The sequence below is a fragment of the Chelonia mydas genome, chromosome 19 (genome assembly GCF_015237465.2).
Source record: "Chelonia mydas isolate rCheMyd1 chromosome 19, rCheMyd1.pri.v2, whole genome shotgun sequence".
NCBI lineage: Eukaryota > Metazoa > Chordata > Testudines > Cheloniidae > Chelonia > Chelonia mydas.
The window spans coordinates 10,389,500-10,412,752 of NC_051259.2; the positions used below are offsets into that span (position 1 = coordinate 10,389,500).

At 55.5% G+C, this 23,253-nt stretch overlaps 1 protein-coding gene across 2 annotated transcripts in view; it reads right to left on the reverse strand.

The window, feature by feature from the left end:
- Nucleotides 1–1,439: 1,439 nt before the first annotated feature.
- SLC9A1 (solute carrier family 9 member A1) overlaps nt 1,440–23,253 on the reverse strand; it is a 58,056-nt gene continuing 36,242 nt past the window's right edge. The window contains exons 2-12 of one of the 2 annotated variants that reach the window (XM_007064817.4): nt 20,334–20,794; nt 14,534–14,784; nt 11,641–11,858; nt 10,378–10,580; nt 9,492–9,581; nt 8,992–9,062; nt 7,986–8,159; nt 7,685–7,799; nt 6,660–6,761; nt 6,171–6,243; nt 1,440–4,417 (exon numbers count right to left, since the gene is read on the reverse strand). In XM_007064817.4, the coding sequence (XP_007064879.2) occupies nt 4,095–4,417; nt 6,171–6,243; nt 6,660–6,761; nt 7,685–7,799; nt 7,986–8,159; nt 8,992–9,062; nt 9,492–9,581; nt 10,378–10,580; nt 11,641–11,858; nt 14,534–14,784; nt 20,334–20,794 (2,081 nt within the window). In that variant the 3' untranslated portion in view covers nt 1,440–4,094. The remainder of the gene's footprint in view (nt 4,418–6,170; nt 6,244–6,659; nt 6,762–7,684; nt 7,800–7,985; nt 8,160–8,991; nt 9,063–9,491; nt 9,582–10,377; nt 10,581–11,640; nt 11,859–14,533; nt 14,785–20,333; nt 20,795–23,253) is intronic. The other variant, XM_037881580.2, reaches the window with a different exon arrangement.

Genomic DNA, 23,253 nt, shown 5'->3' on the forward strand with positions numbered 1-23,253 from the left:
CTGACAGCAGCAGAACGAGACAGGTACAACAGGCAGAGGGGGATACACCCTAGGAAACTCTGCTGGCCAGCACCAAGTGGGGTTTGAGTTCTAGACAGAATAGCCACATGAAGCTGGGGTTGCCTCTATCTCCCCCCTGACACCGGGAGAAGAGCTGTCCAGGAGGAGGGGAGAAGAGAGAGTATATTACACTCCAGGATGATGGTGCCATGGCTAAGGGAGGCTCGGGGCTGGGACACAGATCTGGGCTCATTTCTTGGCTCTGCTGCAGATTCCCTGTGTGAGTGTGGGCAAGTTACTGAACCTCTCTGCACCTCAGCTGCCCCCCCCGGTAAAGGGAAGATAACGATTCTCTCCCTCTCCCAGACATCTTCGGTCTTGGGTGCCTGTAAACACCTTGCGGCAGGGGCTGTCTGATTCCAGATGAGTACAGCGCCTGGCACAATGGGGCCATGTTCTCAGCTGAGGCTGCTAGATCACTAGTAATAACCCTCTGCAGCATCTGCCCGACTCCCCACATGCTTTGTAGCCAGCTTTCTACAGCCAGGATCAATTCAGGCCCCAGGCGATTGGAGAGAGACTCCAAAGAGCTTGTTTGGATCCTTTGGAGTGGCAGGGCTGCCTGCAGTGAAAATTAGGGATCGCGCTAAAAATAGTTCCATCTGTCCTCCTCAACCCAGTTTAGGGAGCGTGCAGACGGCCCCTATTTTCTGAGCATCGGTCTGCCCGCCTAGCATCCGAGAGAGACCACACGTGAATGTGCACTGCCATCTGCTGGCTGGACCTCCATCTGCCTCCAGGCCAGTGTCCTGCTGTGTCACGCACCTGCCATGAACATCAGTGTCCCCGGACCCTTACAAGTGAGTCCTGCCTCCTCCATCCTTTGGGAATGCTCCTGGTCTCAGGACTATCCCCTATGGACCTCGCTCCGCAAGGAACAGCGGCAGCAACTAGCCTGCGAGTGGGCTCTGCAAATGCCAAGCGGAAGTGCCCTAGACTGCTACTAGCTTTGGGTTTGCACTGCCAGGCTCGGCTGCAGCATGACAAGGATGCTCTAGGTTACTGCTCATCTTAGGTGCATCAACAGCCCTTGGTGGCGGAGCTCAGTGTAGTGCTCCAATTCCAGAGGTAGGGAAGAAGCAAGATAAATGATGCAACCCCCAGGCAGACCATCTGGTTGTAGCTATTAAAGGGAAGGTTTGCAGTAGCTAGAGCAGAGAAGAGGAGTGAGGAGGGCCTAGTGCCAGCCCTGTTGCTGACTCACCATGTTAGCATTTGGCAAAGTGCAGCCAGGGTAACTCGGTTTCCCCATCTGCAGGAGGATAGTACTTACCTACCCGCAAGGTGGTGGGATGGCTACTTATAAGCGCTGCTTTGAGGTCTTTGACTGGCAGCTTCTAGAGAAGAGGGTGGAAGGGTCCAAGGTCAATGAAAACCACTAAAAATTAACATTAATTTATTAGAATAGTCATGAAAAAAGATCTTCTTTACAGGTGTTTTATACAAGAGAGAATTTTCATTGCTTAATTATTCCTTCTGGAGGCAGAGCACTGCACACACCCCCAGAGACAGGCACATTCCTGTGGACTCCCTGCCTCTGGGCGCTCCGAAGCCATGAGCTGCAGAGACCCCTGCGTCAGACAGATATTGCACGTCAGAGGAAAACCGCGCCGCCCGCCCGCCCCCTAACCCCGGCCCTGCGAACGGACTGGGTGAGCAGGCGTGCGGGAGACTCGCTCTTTGGATGGCGGAATGAATTCACAGATGGAGCAGGCTGGGTTGAGGCATGCGCCCCAGCCAGGCCCACCAAGTCACTGGACACACACAGAGCATTTACTAAAGGCAGACAGGCTAGGAGGATGCTGTTTGCGCAGGCAGACACCGTGTGGCTAAAAGGCACAGCGCAGGGCACAGAGCAGAGCGCTCCAACGGGGTTGTCTAAGTGCTACTGGAGGCAGACAGGCACCAGAAGGGCTCGCTAGGTGGCAGGTGCCCTTAAAGCCATACTTGCAGCACACCCTGGAGTGCCCTCGACAGGAGGGGCAGCACCCCCGGGGTCTCAAGAACTGAAGACTTTCTGCCTGCTCCAGAATGGACAGCCTGGGCCCTCATCCCCTCCCCCATGCCTGCCTCCCCCTGGCCCCAATTTTACATACACGGCCCCAAAGCAGTAGCTGTTCTATGCGACAGCCCCTTGACGGGCAGCCCCAAGGATACCTCCGACCACTAACAACCTAGGAGCCCCTCCCTGAATACAAAGGAGGGGAGCAAAGCTTTGCAGCCCAGGAAAACTAGACCCAGACTCCCAGGACGGGGGGGGAGCGTCGCAATAGCCAGTTCCAGATTCTCCCCCCCAGCATGGGAGGAAAGCGGCCCACCAGCAGCACAGGGGTGGGGATGGCACAGTCCAGGGGGTAATTTGGAGCAGGAAGCTGTGCTACATGCCAGGAAGCAATCAGAGATGCCCATGAACAAGTCCATCAGTGTGGGAGGAGGACTACCAGCCCTGGGAACACTCTACAGACCCCAACCCCTGGAGCCTGTGCGGTTGTGAGGCCGTGGCCCCGTTTCCCTGGACTTTCCCCTTTGGCGGACAGACTTCCCTGCCTGTCAGAGGCCATTAAAGCTTTACATTAAAAAATGTGCAGTGTGAGGCCACGGAGGAAGCATCCCCAGCCAGGCAGGGGGAGTGGCTTGGACGTCCCAAGGCCCAACCCAGATTCATTAAGTCACCAGGTAAGAAAATATCCGCAGCGTTTTTAAAAAAAAAAAGAAAAAAAGCGCATTCTCTATGTACAATAAACCCATCCAACCATCTTTGGTTCAGAAACGCTCCTTGCTTTTATACAGTTCTAGATCTGGGGACGGGTGTGTGTGTGTGTGAGTGTGTAAAAAGAGACGCCTAGATCATCAGATCAGAAAGTCCCCAACCAAGTGGGGTGGGGGTCAGGGCATTCCACACAGTGACCGTGCCCCGAATAGGGAGGGTGTGCGCAGCACAAGGGACTGACCCTGGAGGGGATGATGGTTGGGCTGGGGCTCAAGCTCCCCAGCAGTAGATTACTAGCGATAGCTTTTAAGTGAGAGAGAGAACACAGAGCGAAAGGAGACTTTCAGGGCATGGAACCACAGTGACCCCCTCTGGCTATATGGGGGTTTTACCCACCCCCCATTGAAGAACCTAAAATGCTGCATTCACCCCAACCCCGAACAAAGACATTTAAAAATCTGGCTGCCGCGGGGGGGCGGCGACAGCCTGGAAGATGGAAGCACCAGTCAATGCAAGGTGACAGCGGCCACAGCACTGACTGCAGTTCTAAGCCAAGCTGGGCCCCTGCTGAGCTGGGGGAGAAGGTGAGCCGTGCACCCTTGAGGCTGCTGGAAGGAGATGGGCTGCGTGTTAGCACCTGCAGCAGAACAGGAGCAGGACAGCAAGGGGTTTCCAGCTCCTCTGCTAAGGGTCACCCTCTGGTTGCAACAGCCTCAGTGGCAAGGCAGGCTGCTGTGCTGGCTCTGGGACAGGGACGTGAACTTACAGCGGGTAACCAAGCTGGGCAGAGGCTAAGCCCAGAGTCCTGCTTCCCTCACGCAGACCGTCCGGGGAGTAACCCACAGCCACACGCGTTGCAACAGTCCCTGAGTTGGCAAGGATTAGGGTTGCATCTGAGGCAGGGTAACCAGCACAGATCTGCCCTTGCGGGGTTTCTCCAACAGCTGCGAAGCGCCTGGGTAAGCCAACTCTGCTGGTAAACAGGCTCCCATCGAGCAGGGCTCCTTTGGGATTCCCCCGCATTCAGCGAGCATCGCGGCACTACCAAGGGAAAGCAGGCCAGGGCAGCGCATGAAAGCTGAAGAACCAGGCTGGAATGCATGGGCTCCCCTTCTCGCTGAAAGTCACTGGGGTCTTCTCCTCCGCTTGGGCAAGGGATTCCTCACCTGCCACAGCCAACGCTCACTCGGCAGCGCTGCCCGGGCAGCAGCCCCATTCCACCCTCCCAAACCCAGAGTCGCGCCAGGGGAACCAATGGGAAATAAAAATCCGTGTGTGTGCAAGCAGCTCCCCCTGCAGGCCAGATCTGGCAATGCACCCACTGCTACTGCCCTTTGCGGATGAACGGCTCGCCCTCCTCGGGTTCGGGCTGAGGCCCAGGGTCACTCAGGCACCGCATCATTCGCTGGTTGCTGGGGCTGTCGCCGGCCCCTGGGGTGAAGACGTCATCAGTGCCCGGGGAGGAAGACTCCTTCACGTGCATCACGAGCCCTTCCTCGTCCTCCTCGGGCGAGGGTGGGAGGCGGCTCAGGCCCTTCAGCTCCTCGTTCACCAGGTCGACGGACTCCGGAGACTGGGGCGAGGCCGGGTCGATCGTGATGACAGGTAGGTTCCCCGAGTCCGACTTGGGCTCATATGCCAGCGGGTCTGGAGAGAGGGAGCGGGGCGAACACAGTCACCATCTCAGCACCAAACGCAGCTGCCCTCAATTCACTCAGAGGGCCAGGTGGAGTTTTCTTAGACCACTCATTAAAAAACAGTGTGAGGAAAGTGAAGTCTAGTGGTTAGGGCAGGGGGGGATGAGAGTCAGGACTCCTGGGTTCTATTCCCAGCTCTTGAAGAGAATATGATCTAGTAATCGGGGCTGGGGGGGACTCAGAGTACAGACTCTTGGGATCTGTTCCTACTGCTGGGAGTGTGAGCAAGTGGTTGGTGGGTGGGGTGGAGGGCTGGGGAAATGGGAGTCAGGACTCCTGGGTTCATTCTCGGCTTGTTGAGACTCTGGGCAAGTCACTTGGCCCATTCCTAGCCTCGGTTAACTTGTACGTAAAAAGAGTTCACGATACTACTGACTGACCACACAGGCAAGTCTGAGGCTTCAGTCAAGGTCTGTAAAACGCTTTGAGATGAGTTTTACACATGGCAATAAATCGTCACAAACCTCATGCCCAGAGCGAGGGCAGAGTTTACTTTCTAAAGAGCGAACACTCAAGGCTTAAAAAAACCAAACGCCGAGGAGACGGGACCCTTTAAGGCAGCCCCTCTCACCCGGCTGGCTAGGAAGCCCAGGAGAGCGGACACTGCTAGCTCAGCACAGATGCCGGCTATGTAAAAACAGGGCTTGAGCTGCATGCACCTTTTCAAGTGTCCCAAGAATATTTGCTTTGTCTGGGGCTCGGGACAGTGTATGGGAATCTACAGCGTATGGTCCCTGCCTACAGGGCCCAGTTTGAGCTGCATGCATGACACCTTCCATAGAATCATAGAATACCATGGTTGGAAGGGACCTCAGGAGGTCATCTAGTCCAACCCCCTGCTCAAAGCAGGACAAATCCCCAATTTTTGCCCCAGATCCCAAATGGCCCCCTCAAGGATTGAACTCACAACCCTGGGTTTAGCAGGCCAAAGCTCAAACCACTGAGCTATCCCTCCCGAGCAGGAGGCTCAGCAGCAGACTCAGGGCCTCATCTTCAGGGTGCTGAGCAGGCCCGACTCTGACAGAAGTCAGTGGGAGCTCAGCACCCCGGGAACTGGGCCCTGAACAGCTGTGGGTCACCTATGCAGGAGCTACTGGACCTTGTCAGGAACAGCTCGCTCCAGACAGCTGGAAAGGCTGCCCCCTGGTGGCCATGGGTGGGAATGGTCAGCATTCCTGACCATTTCCTCTACACTTAACGTTCTCACTCCAAACGGCAATGTGGGTTTCTTTTCTATTCCCTGGGTGTTTCATTCAGACCTTGCCAATACAGTGTTCCTCAAAGTGTTGGACATGCTTTGGGGGGGGAGGAGGAGGGGAAGGGGAGGAAGAGGGGGAAACGACACACAGGACTAGCTGGGGGGGGGGGCCTGGACTGGTGGGCATGGCAGTTTCCCCCTGCGCTGTCCTGCTAATGTGGCTAGACTAAAGCGAGGGGCAGCAGGAGTTCAGCTAGATTTCAGGGGGAGTTTGTCACACTGGGAACTGAGCAAGGCTGGTCTGGAAGCAAGAGGAACAGGAAACTGCAGGGGACTGCGTCATCATGACCAGAGCTGGCCTTTCAAAGGGAAGTGTGAGGAGCAGAAGGGGTCATTATCAGCACAAGTGCAGCAGAACAGCTGCTGTAAGCAACACCCCATCACCAAGTCTCCCGTGCCATCCCAAGCCACCTTTTACCCTCCCCCTCCAGAAGCCCCCACATACCTGAGCCGATGCGTGCCCTGGACATTGTGGGAGAGTCGAGCTTGTGTGCTGGGACTGTCAAGTAATTGTTTATCTGAAATCAGAAGGCAAAGCGGGCGTGAGCTCACATTTCTAAAGGGCCAGGACAGGGGTCTTGCTGGGGGCAGCGCCGCACTGGGGATGGGGCGAAGAGAAGCAGTGAGGCTCCCAGTGGATCCACAGGAAACAGATGCGCCATCCCCAGCTGCAGAGACAGCAGACAGGAGCTCTGGGCCGGCTCAGCTGCTCTGGTGAGGGATGCACCTTAGGAACAGCTGGCGGGGTTACTTAAATGCCCTAAACCCCACCGTTGTCAGGAAGGAGAGCCACGGAGGTTCGCCACATTTCACTGGCTGCCACTTGGGCCCAGCTTGTAACGTCTCCTTCAGCAGGAGTGAGAAACGCTCTGTGCAAATGCCCCCCCGCCCCGCCCCCTGCAGCCAGCTGTCAGCTCCCGCCTCTCCAGCGCACCTTCTGCTCCAGCTGCCGAGCCTTTTGCCTCCTCAGCAGCATCTGGTTCCAAGCTTCCTCGTAAGGGTCGGCCACCAGCGTGTGCCGGTTGTATGATCGCAACTGAGGAGGAACCCAAAAGGGATCAGGGTAAGAAACACGGGAAACATGCAACGCACCCACTCTCGGTCGCAGAGCCCTGGATCCTGCCGCGTGAGAAGCTGAGCATGTTCCCCAGCACAGGGACAGGGCTGTCGGCAGGTTTCCAAGGAACTCCCAGCATGGTATTTCCACACGTTTCTTGAGCTGGCAGCAAAAGTCCACAGATTTCATCACAAAAACCAATGAGACTGGTGCTCCTAGCTCACCGAGGAGCCCCCAAGGAATGACCCCCACTCACCCTCTTGGCTGGCTACAATAGCCCAGCCATGATCAGAGTTCAGCAATGCCTCTCCTACAGCAGCTTCCCTCCTCCACTCCCCTCTGGCTGTGCAAGGCAGCACAGGTGACATTTGCCCCCTACTCCACAGCCAAGAGGCTCTCTCTGGAAGCCCCCGACCCTTCCCACCTGGAGGCCCCAGCTGAGATCAGGTCCCCCTGTGCTGCACCAAAACACAGTTCCTGTCCCCAAGAGCTTACAAGCCAAGGGCAGGATTATTTTCCCTGTTCTACAGCTGGGGAACCAAAGCACAGTGAAATGCCATGACTTGGCCCACATCACAGACGGTGGCAGAGCTGGAGAATTGAACCCAGGTCTCCTGCGTCCCAAACCAGGGCCTTAACCACAAGGCCAGCTTTCCTCCCCACACCAAGTCAACCTCCAGCCCAGCTGTGTGGTTCTTCAGGCCAGCGGGGTCCCACTTCAGCCTCGGTACAGCCTAACAAGGGAAGGGGAGGAAAGGACCGGGAATTGCGAAGGTAGACAACGGGGACAAGGCAGGTGAGTACACTAACGGGTGGGTAGGAAATGCAACACGGGTCCCAGCTGCCCAAGGGGATGGGCTGAGCCGCAAGGGGGCAGCCTGGGGCTAGATTCGGGTCATTACCCTCTGCCTGGTTTTCTGGAGGTTGTTGCGCAGGATTTTCCGGATCTCCTCCTCTTTGTCCTTGGACAGCGCTGGCAGGATGCGCTTCACGGGCAGGGCTTTGGGATTGATGTTCCTGGACAGACAGACAGCAAAGATAAGGGAGGAAGCGAGCCTCAAAGCTGGGCTTTACGGCAGCCGAGCGGGGAGGCACTGGGAAGAGGAGGCTGAGCAGAACGGCGGGAAGGAGGGATTTAGAGCCAGTGGGAGCCACTGACAGAAGTTAGCTACCCCTGTAAAGCAAACAGCAGGGTGTACTCACTGCATGGAGACCGTGGAGATGGCAGAGGGGATCTTGCCCAACCCTCCGCTCTCCACCAGCTCGATGGCTTGTTTCATCTCCATCTTGTGGTAGAAGGCAATCAGCTGTGGCTCCTTGGACCGCTCGCCCGCGATCAGGCACTTCTTCATGTACTTCTTGTTGAAGCGATTCAGCCTACCCAGGGTGCGGGGACGGGGAGAGAGAAGGAGATGTGTCAGGAAGTGACTCTAAAGTCCCCCACCCCATTTGATTAGCGTCATGTCCAGCATCCTCGTGTCTTCCTATAGAACCCGCGAGCCCAGCAGATCAAAAGGGTTCGGTGCTTCTGGGTGCGGAGGAGTCTGGGCCCAGGGGTCAGACACGCTCCCCCCGTGCCCAGGGCCCCAGTATGCCTCAGAGACTGAAGAGCTGCACATGCCCATCAGCTACAGGTGACACCAAGGCCAGAGGGCTACCCAGGACCGGCCAGCGCAGCTCCTGCAGCGTTGGCATCGGATCCACTGAGCACAGCAGAGGGTTGCTGGGTCACGCGGCGAAGAAAACAAGGGCACAGATGCACCCTGCTGCCAGTGCTGACCCTCCCGTGCCTGGCAAATCCTTCCCTCACTCGGTAGCGAGTCCCCCATGCTCTCTGGCAACCCCATTACACAGAGCATGCAGCCAGGAGGTAGAGCCAAAGCTGAATTTCCCATGCAGTTTGGGAACGTGCTCTGGGCTGCAATTGGCTGGGTGGAATCAGAGGGCATCCTGGCTGGTGCGGGGAAGAGGACAAGGGAATACAGGCCTCTGGCACAGCATAGCTCCGTGTGGCTGCAGCGCCTCCCTGTGCTTCTCACCAGGGGTTCCTGGAATGAGGCGGAGCGGGCTTTCAGGGCATTGCGGGAACTGGGGGACCTGAGCTTGCTAGGCCGCATCTAAAAAACTCTCGCTTCTTTCCCCAGCTTCCCCCCACCGCCCGCACGCCTGCTGGCGTCGGAAAGCCTGCACACATGGGAGCCGCACTCACTTGTCTTTCCAGTGGTGGTGGCCGTAGTGACCACATATATCCTCGATGCCAGTCAAGAGATGATCCAGGAACTGGAGAGGGCGCAAAGCAAAAGCGTGTGTTCAGCCTCGGGAGTGTGCACCGGCCAGACCTCTCTCCCCACCCCTCCCAGTTAACCCAGGGCTGGTGGGCTGCCATGCTGAACCTTGCTCAACTGAGGCACAGCTCCAGGAGGATCGGCCTCTGGGTGGCAGCACAGGCCTATCCTGACTGGCTGCTCTGCTACTCGTTACAACAGGAAGGTCTTGGTTAGAGAATGTGCACTAAAAAACGACAGGGACCCGGCAGCATCCTTTAACTGCCCCCCTTACTTTGGATACCAGCTCACAGGCAACACCCGCTCTGCACGCCGACCTGGGTTACAGCCTCTGGGGCAGGATAGCAGAAACAGAAGAGGACTAAGGCAGAGAAGCGCAGGAAAGCAGCGCCAGGGAGGGACCCCGGGTTGGGAGAGCCATTACCTGGGTGTGAATCTCTTCGTTGATGGAGCGTTTCGTCTCTTGCTTCTTCTTCACAGCCAGCAGGTCCACCAGGGGGCGAATGGTCATCCCCTAGGGAGGAGATTATACCCCCGTGAGAGCCCTCACCCGGCTGAGAGCGTGAAGCACTGGCATCAACCCTGGTGGTGGCACCATCCTTACCCTGGAGCAAACCCTGCCCTCTGGAGTCAGTCCTGTTACATGACACCATGGACCCAGGCACTCCAGGTCCCTCCTACCTCCTCCACGGCCTAGGACTGTCACTACTGGAGATAAGAATCAGACCGTATATTTTCTAGCTGGGTCGTACCCCTCTGTCTGTGAGGTGCAAGCCGCCCTCCCGTTCCTTTGTGCCATGGGAATCCCGCGGTTGGCCCCCAGGAGGCTGACATTATAGGGGGACCCTTCCCTATAATAGACACCGAAGCACAGAGGTGATGCCAGGCAGTGGCTGGAGCCACTCTGGACTTATCACGGCCTTTGAAAGCTGCTGAGAATCACGAAGCTCACAAAGGGACAAATCTTCAGCACACGTGGCGTTTCGCAGCCAGCGATCACGAAGAGCTGGACAAAGGCAGACAAGTGTCACTACCCCATTCTACAGACAGGGCAGCGGAGGCGCAGAGAGTGGGAGGGATCTGCCCACAGTCATGGAGTGAGTCAACAGCAGAGCGAGGAACGTCCAAAGTTCCTTGCCAGGGTGGGTCGCTGGGCTGTCCCACAGCTCATCCTTGACAGCAGCCATGGACCCCAACATCTGCTCCTCAGCCAGAAGCGCCAGGGAAACAACATTCCTGACTGACACCCATCACCACATTGTCAGGGTACCTGGCTATGCACCAAGGCCAGGAAGGGGGGTTCCGCCTACCTGCACGAAGACCGTGAAGAAGATGACCGTGATGATGGCTGTGAGGAACATGTCTCTCATGCCGAAGTGCTCGTAATCCAGGAGGTAACCCAGAGAGAAAGCAATGGCCCCTCTCAGGCCACCGTAGGCGATGATGAACTGGTCCTTTGGGGTCAGTTTTACAATGCGGAATTTATTGATGAACCAGGTGAGGCCCAGGACACCTAGAGAGCAAGCAGGGAGGACAGGACAGACCTCCTCCAGGTTACACGAGCAGAGTCACATTCACACACACGTCCCGCCCCGCCGGTCAGCCCCTGACAGATACCAGCCATGTTATTCCATCAGCAGAACCGGCCACATGCAGCACAAACCATTTCCATTGGGGGAAGGGGTGAAACACAGAGCGCTCCAGTGAAAGCAAAAGGCTGACACTGCTAGAACCCCCATGCTCTGTGAGGGTCCCTCTCCCCCGTCCCAAATCTTGGCTTGCAACCCCCAAGCTCTAACCATCTTAGTCCCCGGCCTCTAGACGCAGCATATTGTCTGGTACAGCCTGTGCTAGAACCTCTCACGGGTCTGAGCCCAGCCCAGGCTGGCAGTAGCCAGATACCCCACTTGGAGGCTGCTCAGGGCTTGGGCAGGGCAGGTCTCAGTCCAGTTCCCCATGGACAAGTGTCTACAAAGGAACATCCCAACTGTCCCTTGCCTGAGGGCTGGAAGGGGCCGCGCAGGCTGAGCAGCCTCCCCCAGGGGGGCTCTGTAGCCCAGGTCAGAGGCAGTGTCAGAGAAGGGAATGGCGACGGGACGTGCGCTCCTGTTCTGTGGATATGCACAGGCCCCTTTGGGCTCCAGGGGAGTCAATCCAGTGCTCAGTTCACCCAAGGGAGAGCACTGGGTGGGATCTTCCTAACAGGGGGAAAGTGGCGTCTAGGGACCAGTCTGGCCCCTAGCCTGGTTCAGCCTGTGACCCGAGGCAGGCTGGAACCCAGCCCTCCAGAGGCAAAGTGCTGGGGCGCGAATGCAGCCTGGCACTGCCAGAAGCCCCGATAAAGGCTCCTCCCAGCCCCCCTCCGCAGTGCTGCATGCTCCCTAGAAACCAGACAACTGCAGCCTCCCAGCAACGTGCTCTACCTAGCGAGGACGAGAATAGCAACAGCCCCTATCTAGGGCTCTGAGAGGAGCCAGCTTCACATGGCAGTACCGCTGCTCTCCAGCTCCGGGGGAGTCTGCGTGAGAGCGACCCCACCAAAAGGGGCAGTCCCCAAGGCCCCGGCGCCTCACCTAACACCCTGGCGATGAGGCAGAAGATCAGCGTGCTGATGATGAAGGTCCAGTTCCAGTAGTGGTTGCCGGCCACGGTGGAGACCCCCAGGAAGATGAAGATCAGGGTCTCACTGACGCTGCTCCACATCTTCAGGAAGTACTTGATGGTGGTGTGGGACTTGTGGGAGATGTTCGCCTCCACGTAAGGGCGCATGATCACGCCAGAGGCGATGAGCCTGCAGGGAGGAGGAGGGGGAGGGGAGAGGACTTAATACACCCATGGAAACCAGCACCCAGCAGGATTGTCCATCAGCTCCTTGCCCTGGGAGCAGCACTGGCCTCAGCGGCACCTTAGGGCTCCTCTGGCTTATCACAGCTCAGCCAGTCAGCAGAGACCTGATAAGAGAAAGGCAGCGCTGCACAGCCTGAAGGACAAACACCAGTGCAGGTGGGGCCGGAGTCCGGGACCCACCTGCAGCTACTTGGAGCCACCAAGGAAAGCAGGAGAGGAGTTCCCGGGCAGGGCACGGCTCAGGAACTTGACTGGACACAGGCTGGTGCTGGAATTCAGCCCTGCGAGGCACAGGGTGCTTTGTTAGCAGAGTGCCCAGCATGCTGCATCTGGCATGCTGGCCTCTCTGGCAACAAAGCACTGCAGTGACTCACCAGGCCCACAATGCAGCTGATACGGCTCCATTCACAGCAGGAGTGACAGGCAGGGGAAGGAGGCGGCAAGGCCTCTCTCTAGCCCCAAGGGCAGGGCAGGAGAGGTTGCAGAAGCAGCCTTAGTGTGTGTAACACAACGAGAGCTCAAGCCACCTGCAGTAAAAGCAAACTCTTCAGGTCCTCCAGGATCACTAAAGGTACGGGCTAAAGCTGCAATAAAAGACTCACAGCACGGCCACGGCTAGCCCGAGTCAGCTGACTCTCGGGGCACAAGGCTTGGGCTGCAGGGCTATAAAACTGCACCATAGACTTTCAGGCTGCAGCCTGGGCTCTGAGACCCTCCCCGCTCGCAGGATGTCAGGGTCTGGGCTCCAGCCCCAGCCCAAAGGTCTACACTGCTATTTTTAGCCCTACATTCCCAGTCAATTGACCTGGGCTCTGAGATTCACTGCCGCGGGTTCGCAGTGTAGATGTACTCTGAGGGGCTCAGCGTCCACCCACGGGCAGGAATGGAGCAGCGAAACTGACCACGCCTATTGCTACAGGCCTGCCACAGAGCTAGAGTCGCTGGAGCAAGAGGCTGGGTTCTATTGCTAGCTTTGGTTGGTGTGAGCTTGAGAAAGACTTCTCTTATGCCTCAGTTTCCCCATCTAACATGCCTGGAGGCCTTCTGGTGACAGTGCTACCTGAGTGCAGAACAAGATTACTGCTGAGAAGGAATTAAGTGGTCCGTCCTCAAGTTCACTCTCCAGGACAGTTTCCACTTCTGGAACTAACATGGTGGACATTTGAATTCCTGTCCCCATGCAATTTAAAACCCTGAAAAAGCCTCTGATCCCTGCAGGGTTTGGCTCTTGCTGGTGACCACCGTAGGCCCGACCGACGAACAGGAAATTCGCACTCGGTTAGTCATGGTGATACAGTTCGTAGCAGTCCCTTCCGGCCTTGGAATCGATGGTCACTAGTCTGAGACTTCCCAGAATTACTTCCTGTTTGAACTAGAGCAGGCCTTAGAGAAATCCCCAATCTTGAATTAAGAATTGCCAGGAAGGGAGGATCCGTAAATTGCTCTAATGGTTAACCACCCTCACCCTATTTCCAGTTCAGTTCCTCTAGGTCAGGGGCTCTCAAACTTCATTGTACTGCGATTCCCTTTGGACAATAAAAATTACTATCTGACTCCAGGAGGGGACAGTGAAGCCCAAGTCTGCCTGATTTCCACTGCCCGGGTTGGGGAGCCAAAGCCAGAGCCCCACTGCCCTGGGCGGGGAAGGGGTCAAAGCTGAAGCCCAAGGGCTTCAGCCCAAGCCAGGGGGTCTGTAACCTGAGCCCCATCGCCCAGGGCTGAATCCCTCAGCTTCAGCCCTGAGCCCCCGTAAGTCTAAGTGAGACCTGGCAACCCCATTAAAATGAGGTCCCGATCGCAGTTTGAGGATCGCTGCTGTAGTGCAAACCCCTGATGTAGGTGCACTGCACTGGCATAACACAGGCTTCCCCCAGCTCAGCAAGTCTATGCTAGGGCCCTGCACTAGCAGAATCAATGTAATTCAACTGGGGCAAGCGCATAGCAGGTATCATTGGGGCCAAGAACATGGCCTGATTCAAAGAGGGACTGGAGGTTTCTGCAGAGAACAAGACTATCTGGAGCTATTGCAGGAAACCCTAGAGCACGCTGTGAGGGATCATAACCTGCTGTGTCAGGTTAACACAAGCTCTAACTAACAGGGGTCAGGAGGAGATTTCCCCAAGGGCAGATTATCCCCTAGCTGCCTACTGCGGGGTTTCTTCCACTCTCCTGTGAAGCCGCCATCAGAGAACGGATGCTGGCTTAGATGGATCAGGGGTCTGATCCAGCGTGGCCACTGTTACATCCCTAGTTATGTCACTAGGGTGCATCTACACTTAAAACACTCCAGTGGCCCAGCTGCACTGCTCTAGTATTAGACACTACCTACGCCGGCATAGGTCTCTCCCAGCACTGTAAATAACCCACCTCTCTGAGAGGAGGTAGCCTGGTCAATGGAAGAACCCTACTGTTGACCCAGGGACTTACAGTTGTTGCTCGGGGCGGCGGGGTGGGGGGGTGGGGGGTGCGTGGATTTTTCACACCCCTGAGTGACTTCGTTATGCCGACCTAGTTTTCTAGTGCAGGCCAGGCCAAACGCAGCTCGACCCAGATAACTAAGCCCGGGCAGAGAGCAGATCAGCGCGCTGACCGTGACTGTCCCGCCCAGCCCGTACTCACGCCATGATGCCGGAGAGGTGGAAGAGCTCGGCTGACAGGTACGCCATGTAGCTGTAGAGGAAGACGAAGAGGGGCTCAATGACGCGGATGTGGGAGGTGAAGCGGGAGGTGAAGGCGGCAATGACTCCATAGATCACGCCGACGAAGATGCCGCCCAGGGACACCACGAAGAAGCTGAGGAAGCCCAGGATGATGTCAAGAACGGTCACCTGCTCGAAGTTGGCATATTCTTCGAAGAGGTGGTAGAGCACCTGGAAAGGGAGGGGGCGGGCGAGAGAGTTGGGGCTATTTCAAGCAGCCAGCCATGCTCCTGTGAAGCGCAGGGAGGGTGGGCTCTCCCCCTGGGGGGAGCTCTGATCAGAGGCTGCCAACACAAGATCTGCATCAAAGGGACTAAGCATTAGTCTCTGACATGGCAAGGAAACATAGCGAAGCCCCTGGTTCCATAGCCAGCACCCGCCCTGCTGCGTGCAAACCCTTTGGTAACTGCTGTCCTGGAATATTTGTTCAATCAAATCAAATGCAAAAGCAAGTGGCACTCGGCTGCGTGTGACACACCAACACCCCAGGGACGCAGCAGCTGGGAAAGGGTAGGGGGGAAACCAGCCCTATGGGCTCCCTTCCCTTCTGATTCGCTGGTGCTTCCCTTGATCTCAGCACCCTGCCTGCAGGGAGCACGGCTCTCCAAAGCAAGCCTCGCAGCTCTTATTGTTTAAAGAAAAGGAGTACTTGTGGCACCTTAGAGACTAACCAACTTATCTGAGCATAAGCTTTCGTGAGCTACAGCTCACTTCATTGTATCCCAGGAGGGCCCAGAAGCGCCGACCGCAACACAGGCCTCCTTGTGTCTGTACAGGTCCTAGCTCAGCGAGACAGAGGCCCTGCTCCCACGCGTTTGCAGTCTAAAACGGACAAGACAGATTAAGGGTGGGGTCCCCCCGGGCTATAGAGATTGAAAAGTCAGAAGCTCCCGTGGGCTGCACACTGTAACAGCAAGTGGAAGACCATCAAAATCCAAGAATCCCTGCTCAAGTTCGGCTATCTCGGCTGCAGGCACAAGGTTGCCTGGTTAGTTCATTGCACACTGTGGCTGATCCACGAGCCAAACCCAGCATAGCCGAGATGCCTTTCAGGGCTACGGGATTCAGCTCCAAGTACTGTGTCAGCCGCAGCAGAGCAATGGGCTAAGCTAATTTCTCTAAGCACTTTACCACCAGGCCGCCATGCGCGCAGAGCTGGTGCCTTCCCCACGGCCTAGCAAGAGCAGTTAAGAGACCGTGGGGCAGAGAGTCTCGGGCAGACAGCGGGACAGGCACGACTCCTCTCTCTTTGCTTGCACATCAGTTTCCTCATCACTCTTGGTAGGCTGCTGAGCAGCCCACGCTCTGAAGCGGACAGAAGGGACATACAGTAAGAGCCATTGTACCCAAAAGGAGCACAGAAGATTAGAAGGAAGGGGGAGGCATTCTGCTGTCTGTAGCACTAACCTCTAGACACCGAGGCAAGCCAACGCCTGCACTCTCACAGCCAGCCCTTGGACTGGGATTTCCTTTGGAAACACCCAGGCCCAGAGCCCTACTTCATTCCCTGGGACGCTGCTTTTGCTTCCCTGCCGCAGGCGTGTGGGGAAGAGTCCGCATCTCGCCAGAAGAGACTATTGCCCCGAAGATTACAGTAAAGGCCAGTCTCTTCCTCTTCGGGGCTCTATCTACACAACCCCCTCAGGGCCAGGGTGTAGCTTAGCCCCGCGGGACCTTAACCCTGCCCCCAAGAGCCTTCCACCGCAGTCACCCATCTATAGTCAACCTCCTTGCTCAGTGCTCTAGAGCAGCCCAGGGGCCAGGCTAAAGCAGATCCCTTTTCTTTCATTTCACACCTGGGACACAGGTGTGGGGCAATCACGCTGCTAGCCAGAGTGGGTACAGCATCAGTCAGGATGCAGACCCCAGCTTCCACTTAGCTAGAGCATCCTGATAATTCTTTCCTTTCTATTGCTCGGCGATGCTCCTGCGCCAGTTTCCATGGCACTGGGCTGCAGTTTTACAGCCTCTTCTCCTGAAAGGTCGAGCTGTTTATTCAGAACTGGGCTCTTAAAACAACTTTCTGGAGGAAAGGCTTCTTAAGCGCAATGATTGCAGCAGCCGAACAGGTCCCCCTGGGAGGGACTGGTTCTGCCCTGCATAAACTGGGGATGGAAGAGAGCCATGATCCCGCCCTCCAGTCAGTCAGCCGCACCTGGGCACCCAACAAAGGGATAAACCTGTTAGACAAGTTGCTATCTGCAGAGCTGGAGGCCCTTCCCCAATACAGGAAGGGCCAGAAATCTCATATACCCAGCCTAGCCCAGGGTGGGTCAGCAAACCCCACTCCTTTCCCGCGCCTGCCCCCCTGCTGCAGGGCCGGCTGCAAGAGAACAAAGGCAATGACCAGCACTGCAAAAACACAGCAACCCAGGCCCAGCAGACAATTGGCCCATGATCCCTTTACTGCCCCAGGTCCAGACTTTGCCCAGGCTGCAGGGAAGGGCAGGGCAGGTAGGCTCCCTGGGTGTGTGCACATGGCAAGCGGCAGGCAGGCAGAGCTATGGAAGCTCGTAAGGGGCCATGCACACGGCTCTGTATAAAACTAAATGTCGAAAGTGAAAGTGAAGCCTCCTTTAACAGGCCTAACCGCTGGCTCATCCTGAGAGACCCCCAGAAAGGATGCAAATGCAGTCTCTTGCAAATGCAGAGTTAAGCGGTTGCTAGAATGCTCCTGCAAACGGAAGGCAAGAGTCTCCCCAGACTCACATCCCTGGTCCAAAGGCCACGGCAGACCTCACGTTCTGATGGATGCACAGGCCACGACTGGTGCCACGCTTCCTCCACACAACCGAAGGCCCCTGAAATGTTCTTTGCACGCCACACCTAAACACAAGGCGGGAGCGTGCGTGGGTGGTGCATCGAGGGCTTTCTGTTGCCAAGAGCAAGAGCAGACCCAGATTTCTAGGGCTCAGCAATGCAGCACATTCTCAGCTTATTTACAGAACCATGTCCCATGCCCAAGCAGCAGCTGAGCCCAGCTTATCCCCTGGAACCGAACAACTCTGAGAGACACTGATTTCGCTCCAGGATTAGCACCCATGTCGCCACAGACATGGGCATGCTGACCGGAGGCAGATCTCCACAGCCAGGAGCTCTGACACCGGTTCTCTAGTGATGGCAGGTGTCAGAACTGGCTCCGACCCTGGTTTTAGAATATCCTGTTTGAAGGGACTTGGAGATACCTTAGTTCTCCAGCCTGGCCAGTCCCCTGAATGATCCTCGCAGACCACTATTTATGGCTAGCCCCCAAGGACGGACTGTCTGGTCCCAGAAATGCTTCGGAGCCGAATGCCAAGTCCCAGGTGAGCTTTGATGCCAATACATGTAGCAAACTGCTGAATGGTTTCCAAATATCTATCCCCTTCGGTCAGTGTTAAACATCCCCACACCCTTCCCTTCTCTCCCATGATCAACCGGCACTAAGATCTTCCGCCGCCAACTCCTGTTCCCACCAGCAAGCCCAGCCTATCCCCTGGGGCTAGGAGTACACAGGCAACCTGCTGGGGAGCTCGGGCTAGATGGGTGAGACCCGAACGCTTAGAATAAACTTGTACCAGCTAAGCTGGGCCTCTGAGCCCACGCACAGCCCAGCCCTGGGAGAGGTTTTCCCAGGGCTGCCTATCCAGGCGGCGGCACACAGCAAAGCAGGTCACCCCTTGCCCTTGTGGGAGAGTTTAGCCAGGCTTGCAGTTTGGCCCTTATCAGAGAGCTCAGCAGAGTTTTCTAGAGACATTAAAATAAATCTTCCAGCACTGTGTGGGAGGGAGGAATTTGAGGCTTGGCTGAGCGCTCTAAACCAGGCATGTCCTCTCTCAAGTTTAAACAAATACAAAAAACCCACCAGTCCCAGGCAGCGTTGACCTATCCAGATGAAGAGGTCAGATCAGGCTACAGGATGGGGATAGGAAAGGAGAGAAGAGGCTGCTGCCCTGGGCAGTGAAAGGCTCACATCAGGCCCTGCTCAGACTGGGGTCCAGGGAGGAACTGTACAACTTTATGCAAAGAAACAGGAGTTAAAAATAGTCAAGCAAACTCCAGCCTGAGGAACCTTTGGGGTAGGGTGGGAGACAGTGTAGCTGGGTTGCTTCATTACTAAGTGACAGCGTGTGTATCAGAGGCTGTTTCCGGTCTGGCTCCTCTCCAGCCCAGCTGCAGCCCGCAGAGAGGGATAGATGCATCACTTCCACCATACAGCGGAAGATCCCAGCAACCCAGCTGCCCCCATCCGCTGCCCACTCACCCCGACCAGAGCGCATCAGCGCTGCCAGGGATCAGTGCAGAGAGGTGTGTAATGGGAGCGGAAGTTGTGGGGGACACTACTATTAATGATTGCTGTTATCACAGCACCAAGGAGCCCCAGCTGTGGGTCAGGGCCATGCTGGGTTAGGCACTTTACAGCCCTGCCAATGGAGACCCGAATTCTACTCCTGCCCCGACACTGACCTCAGGCAACTCACTTACCCAGTCCCCTCCACACCCGACATGCTTTACCTGAGATCTCCAGATAAGCCCTATGGATGGGCTAATAGCATCATCACCCACATGTAACTCAGGCTGTGTCTACACCAAGGCGGGGGGATTGATTTGCAGCACACAGCAGTGAGGACCTGGTGGCACAGACTGCACAAGCTCACTTGACTCCCTCCCCTCCCCGTATGCACTCACTTGTGCAGCCTGCACTGAAGTCTGCACCATCACATCCTCGCTGCTCACTAGCTAGCTAGAGCACAGCAAGCTTCAGCACCTCTACACAAGCTGCAAGTCACACCCCAGGCTAACCCCCACCCCCCCCATCCACTTCCAAGTCAGTGTCTAAGGGGAGATCTAAGTTAGTGCAACTCATATGCCAGGGTTTAGCAAGCAAAGCATCTAATCCAGTGGTTCCCAAACTTTAACAACCTGTGAATCCCTTTCACTAAAATGTCAAGTCTCACGAACCCTCTCCTAAAAATGAGTATTTCCAGGGATTTTCTCCTTTACCAGAGTATAAATTATAAAAACAGTGATCTTGGAAATATAAAATTTGCTTTTATGACATGCTTATTACACACTATTTATTATTATTATTTATCATTACAGTATTTTTATTACATTATGAAAATGGCAACACTCTTCCATGATCTCACTTTCATAGCTTGTATGACTTGGAATAAGCCTGTTATAAGACAAGGCTCTTATGTTTCATCCAGGAGTATCAGATGTGAAACAGCATGAAGGTATTTAAGAAGCCAAATCAAAGAATTCCTCCTACACAAGCATTCGGGTCTTGAGCAGTCCGACACACACTAAAACAAAGCTTAAACTTGTTCTTCATAATAATTTTAAAAATACCACCAGCTGCCTATTTAATTTTAAAAACGGCAAAAAATATCCCCCTCCCTTTCCATTTCTTATAAGGAGTCTTGAAGTTTAAAATCTCCTCAGTGTGATAGATATGCTTGCTTTGATCTGCTTAGCTCTTGGAAGTCCAGGGGCCCTGGGCTGCTGGCCCCAGGCTGTCCAGGGTCCCTAGGGACAGCTCTGTTTGCCATTCCCCGCCCCCCCCCCGCCCCCCAAGAACCCCCTGTAACATTTCGCGAACCCCAGTTTAGAAACCACTGATCTAATCCAATCATATCCACCCAGCCCTCCAGTCTAGACTCTGCTGCCCTCGAGGGAGCTCTGCCACCAGAGCAAACCCAGGGCCTTACAAGCAGCTTGACACGTGCTTCACTCACCACAGTGACGGCGTCATTCAGCAAGGATTCCCCAAACACCAGGATGTGCAGGAGCTCATTGATGTGGATCTCCTCGAAGACAGCCAGCACCGCCACCGGGTCCACTGCCGAGATGATGCTGCCGAACAGCAGGTTGGCCAGCAGGCCGATGTGATCCAGGCCAGTGCCGCTGATCTGGCACACGGCATACATCAGCCCGCCCAGGAAAAAGGCGTTCCAGAGCGTCCCCACCACTGCAAAGATCAAGATGGTCCCCAGGTTCTCCGTGAACTGGCGCAGGGGCAGGAAGTAGCCGGCATCCAAGATGATGGGCGGGAGGAGGAAGAGGAAGAAAATGTCCGACTTCAGGATTGGGGGACTCTCCCCGACCCCCTTGATGAGTCCCCCAACCAGCAGCCCCACCACGATGAGGAGGCAGCTCTCCGGCACGATGCTGGACACAGAGGGAATCACATGGAAACCTAGGTGAGAGAAGACAGTTGCAGCCATGTTACAACAGGCAGCCCGCCCCCATAGCGGAGAGCATCAAACAATTGAGACATGTGTTTGCTGATTAAAGGAAGGGTGGTCTTGTGGCTAAGGCACTGGCTTGGGACCCAGGAGACCTGGAGTCTATTCCCTACTCTGCCACCGATTTAGACACCTCGGGCATGTCACTTCATCTCTGTGCCTCAGCTGTAAAATGGGGATATTAGCACTGCCCTACCTTACATCTGCAGACAAATGTATGTGAGCGGCTCAGATAGGAGGGTGATGGACTAAGATGACCCGGCAGATCTTTGTTGTTCATTTCCAGTCCAGGGAACAGAAGAAGCTATGAACTTCCACGGGCAGTAGCAGCTGTTAATGGCGTGGCTTTACGGCCACCCCAGCGCTGCCCCACACTCCACCACTGCTAGTCTGAAGGGCTCAAGCTGCTGACTGCTACAGCTCTGCTCATCAGACCTACAAAGCTTATACCCAAATATGCCCCTGGTGGAGAGTATGCTGCCCACACAACGCTGCTACGAAGGACACTAGGCCAGCACAAGTTGGCTTTTGCAACACACCCTTAATACCCCTGGCTGCCAGTCTCCTACTCAAGGAGCCCAGCACCTCTAGCACGGACACTGGCCACTGACTCAGAGGCAGATCCTCTGCTCTTTTGAGGCCAGTCAGAGCGGCTCCTTAGCCCTCCCTCTGCAGCTGAAACTAGCTGAAACGTCCAGCTCCTTTCACCATAGAGATGGGAGGGTCGCTCGACATGAAGAACTGGGCAACACATCCTCATGGACCGGGGTTGCTCCTTTGTTTTGGGAGCTGAGTCGGGGACTTGTTTTTAACTTGCGAACTCATCCTCACCTTGGGGCATAGGGGAAGAAGGGCAGGATGCGAGCTCACTATATGCCTAGACCCAGCACACCCTTCTGCTGGTGTAGGAATCATTACACCAGATCCAGCAGTGCTCCAGAGAGGCGTTTTATAATCCTATTTTAAACCAACATTTCAACCAAGTTTCCGGATACTGATGCAATTCCCCGGGTTTTACCCAGTGCTTTATTTTTAAGACGCGAGGCACATATGCTACCCTCCAGTTTCCTGGAACAGGGGCGGATTTTAAATGAGAAATCCCATCCTTTTGTTAGCAGCTTGGCCATTTCATTCTTCCGAGCTCGTGGCTGTACCATCTGTTCTTGGTGATGTGGCAAACAGGAAGCTTTCCCCAGTGAGGGAAGGGGTCTAAGTTATCAATCGTTGAACCTAGATTTTCAACATGGATTGAAAGCTCTTTGGGACAGGAGACATCTTTTTGTTGTGTGTTTGAACAGAGCCTAGCACAATGGGGTCCTGGCCCACGCACTACAAATAAATATATAAGAAGTTGCAGCTCTTACACGGCTGCAAAGATAACTTTCCAAATGAGAACCAGCACAATGCTTTCCTCTTGAATCTGCAGAGACACAGCCCCAGTGCTTCTGGTGCTGCCCATGGTTTCACCTTGCAGTTGCTTGAGGAAAGCTAACAAGGCTCTGGTCAGTTCTGTTATATTCAGAGGGCTTATCATGGGGGAGGATGACCCCCATTCACCCCCTTTCTTCTCCCCACACCTCATCACCTAAAGTTTCAAGAAAAAAAATAGCACGCCCTGCAGGATGCAGGAGCATTTCGGGCTAAAGGGCCCCAGAGGGGTGGGGGAGAAAAAGAGGACACATTGTCCCCTCTGGGGGCCAAAATGGGGAACCTACAGGTAGCTACAGGGAGGAACTTGAAATTTATCCGCCCCCTACCAGTCGGAGACAGATATGAGAGCCGGAGCCTTGGGACAGACTCCTGTCATGGATCTCAGGACTCTTCTCTCCAGGAGCTTAGGGGGAGTGGAGCTGCTCACCAGAGCATGGCTGCTGGAGCTCGGTGGAGATCCCGAGTTGCCTCCCCCACAGCCCCCAAATGGCTTCTGGCTAGCAGGTTTAGTTCTCTGGCTAGCAGACATCTGATAGGCTTTTCAAGGTAATAATTAAGGAAGCGGAGAGAGACTAGTAACATTTTTAACACCTGCCTAAGGAAGGGAAACAAAACCCAAACCAGCTTCATCTCTGCAGGTGCCCTAGCTGCAAGGTAAACTAGCAAGCCAGGCGCAGGGAAGAGGACATCTGCAGCTTGTGTATCAGGCAGACGGGGCTTCCTGCCTTCCAAGCCAACCGTGCAACGCAAGCATCTTGCGGCGTGCGCAAATGCAGATCTGGATGGCAAGTGCCTAGTTCAGCTGGGAATGCGGAGCTGACACAGCCTCTGCGCCGCAGTAACATCCCGCTGCTGTCACCCGATTTAGGTGCTGGGACGGCTAAGGCACAAATTCGAACACATGGCTGACGGTCAAGCAGTGAGTCAGCAGTTTGCTCTGATCACTAGACTGAATCACGTACCCCCAAGTTAATAGGAT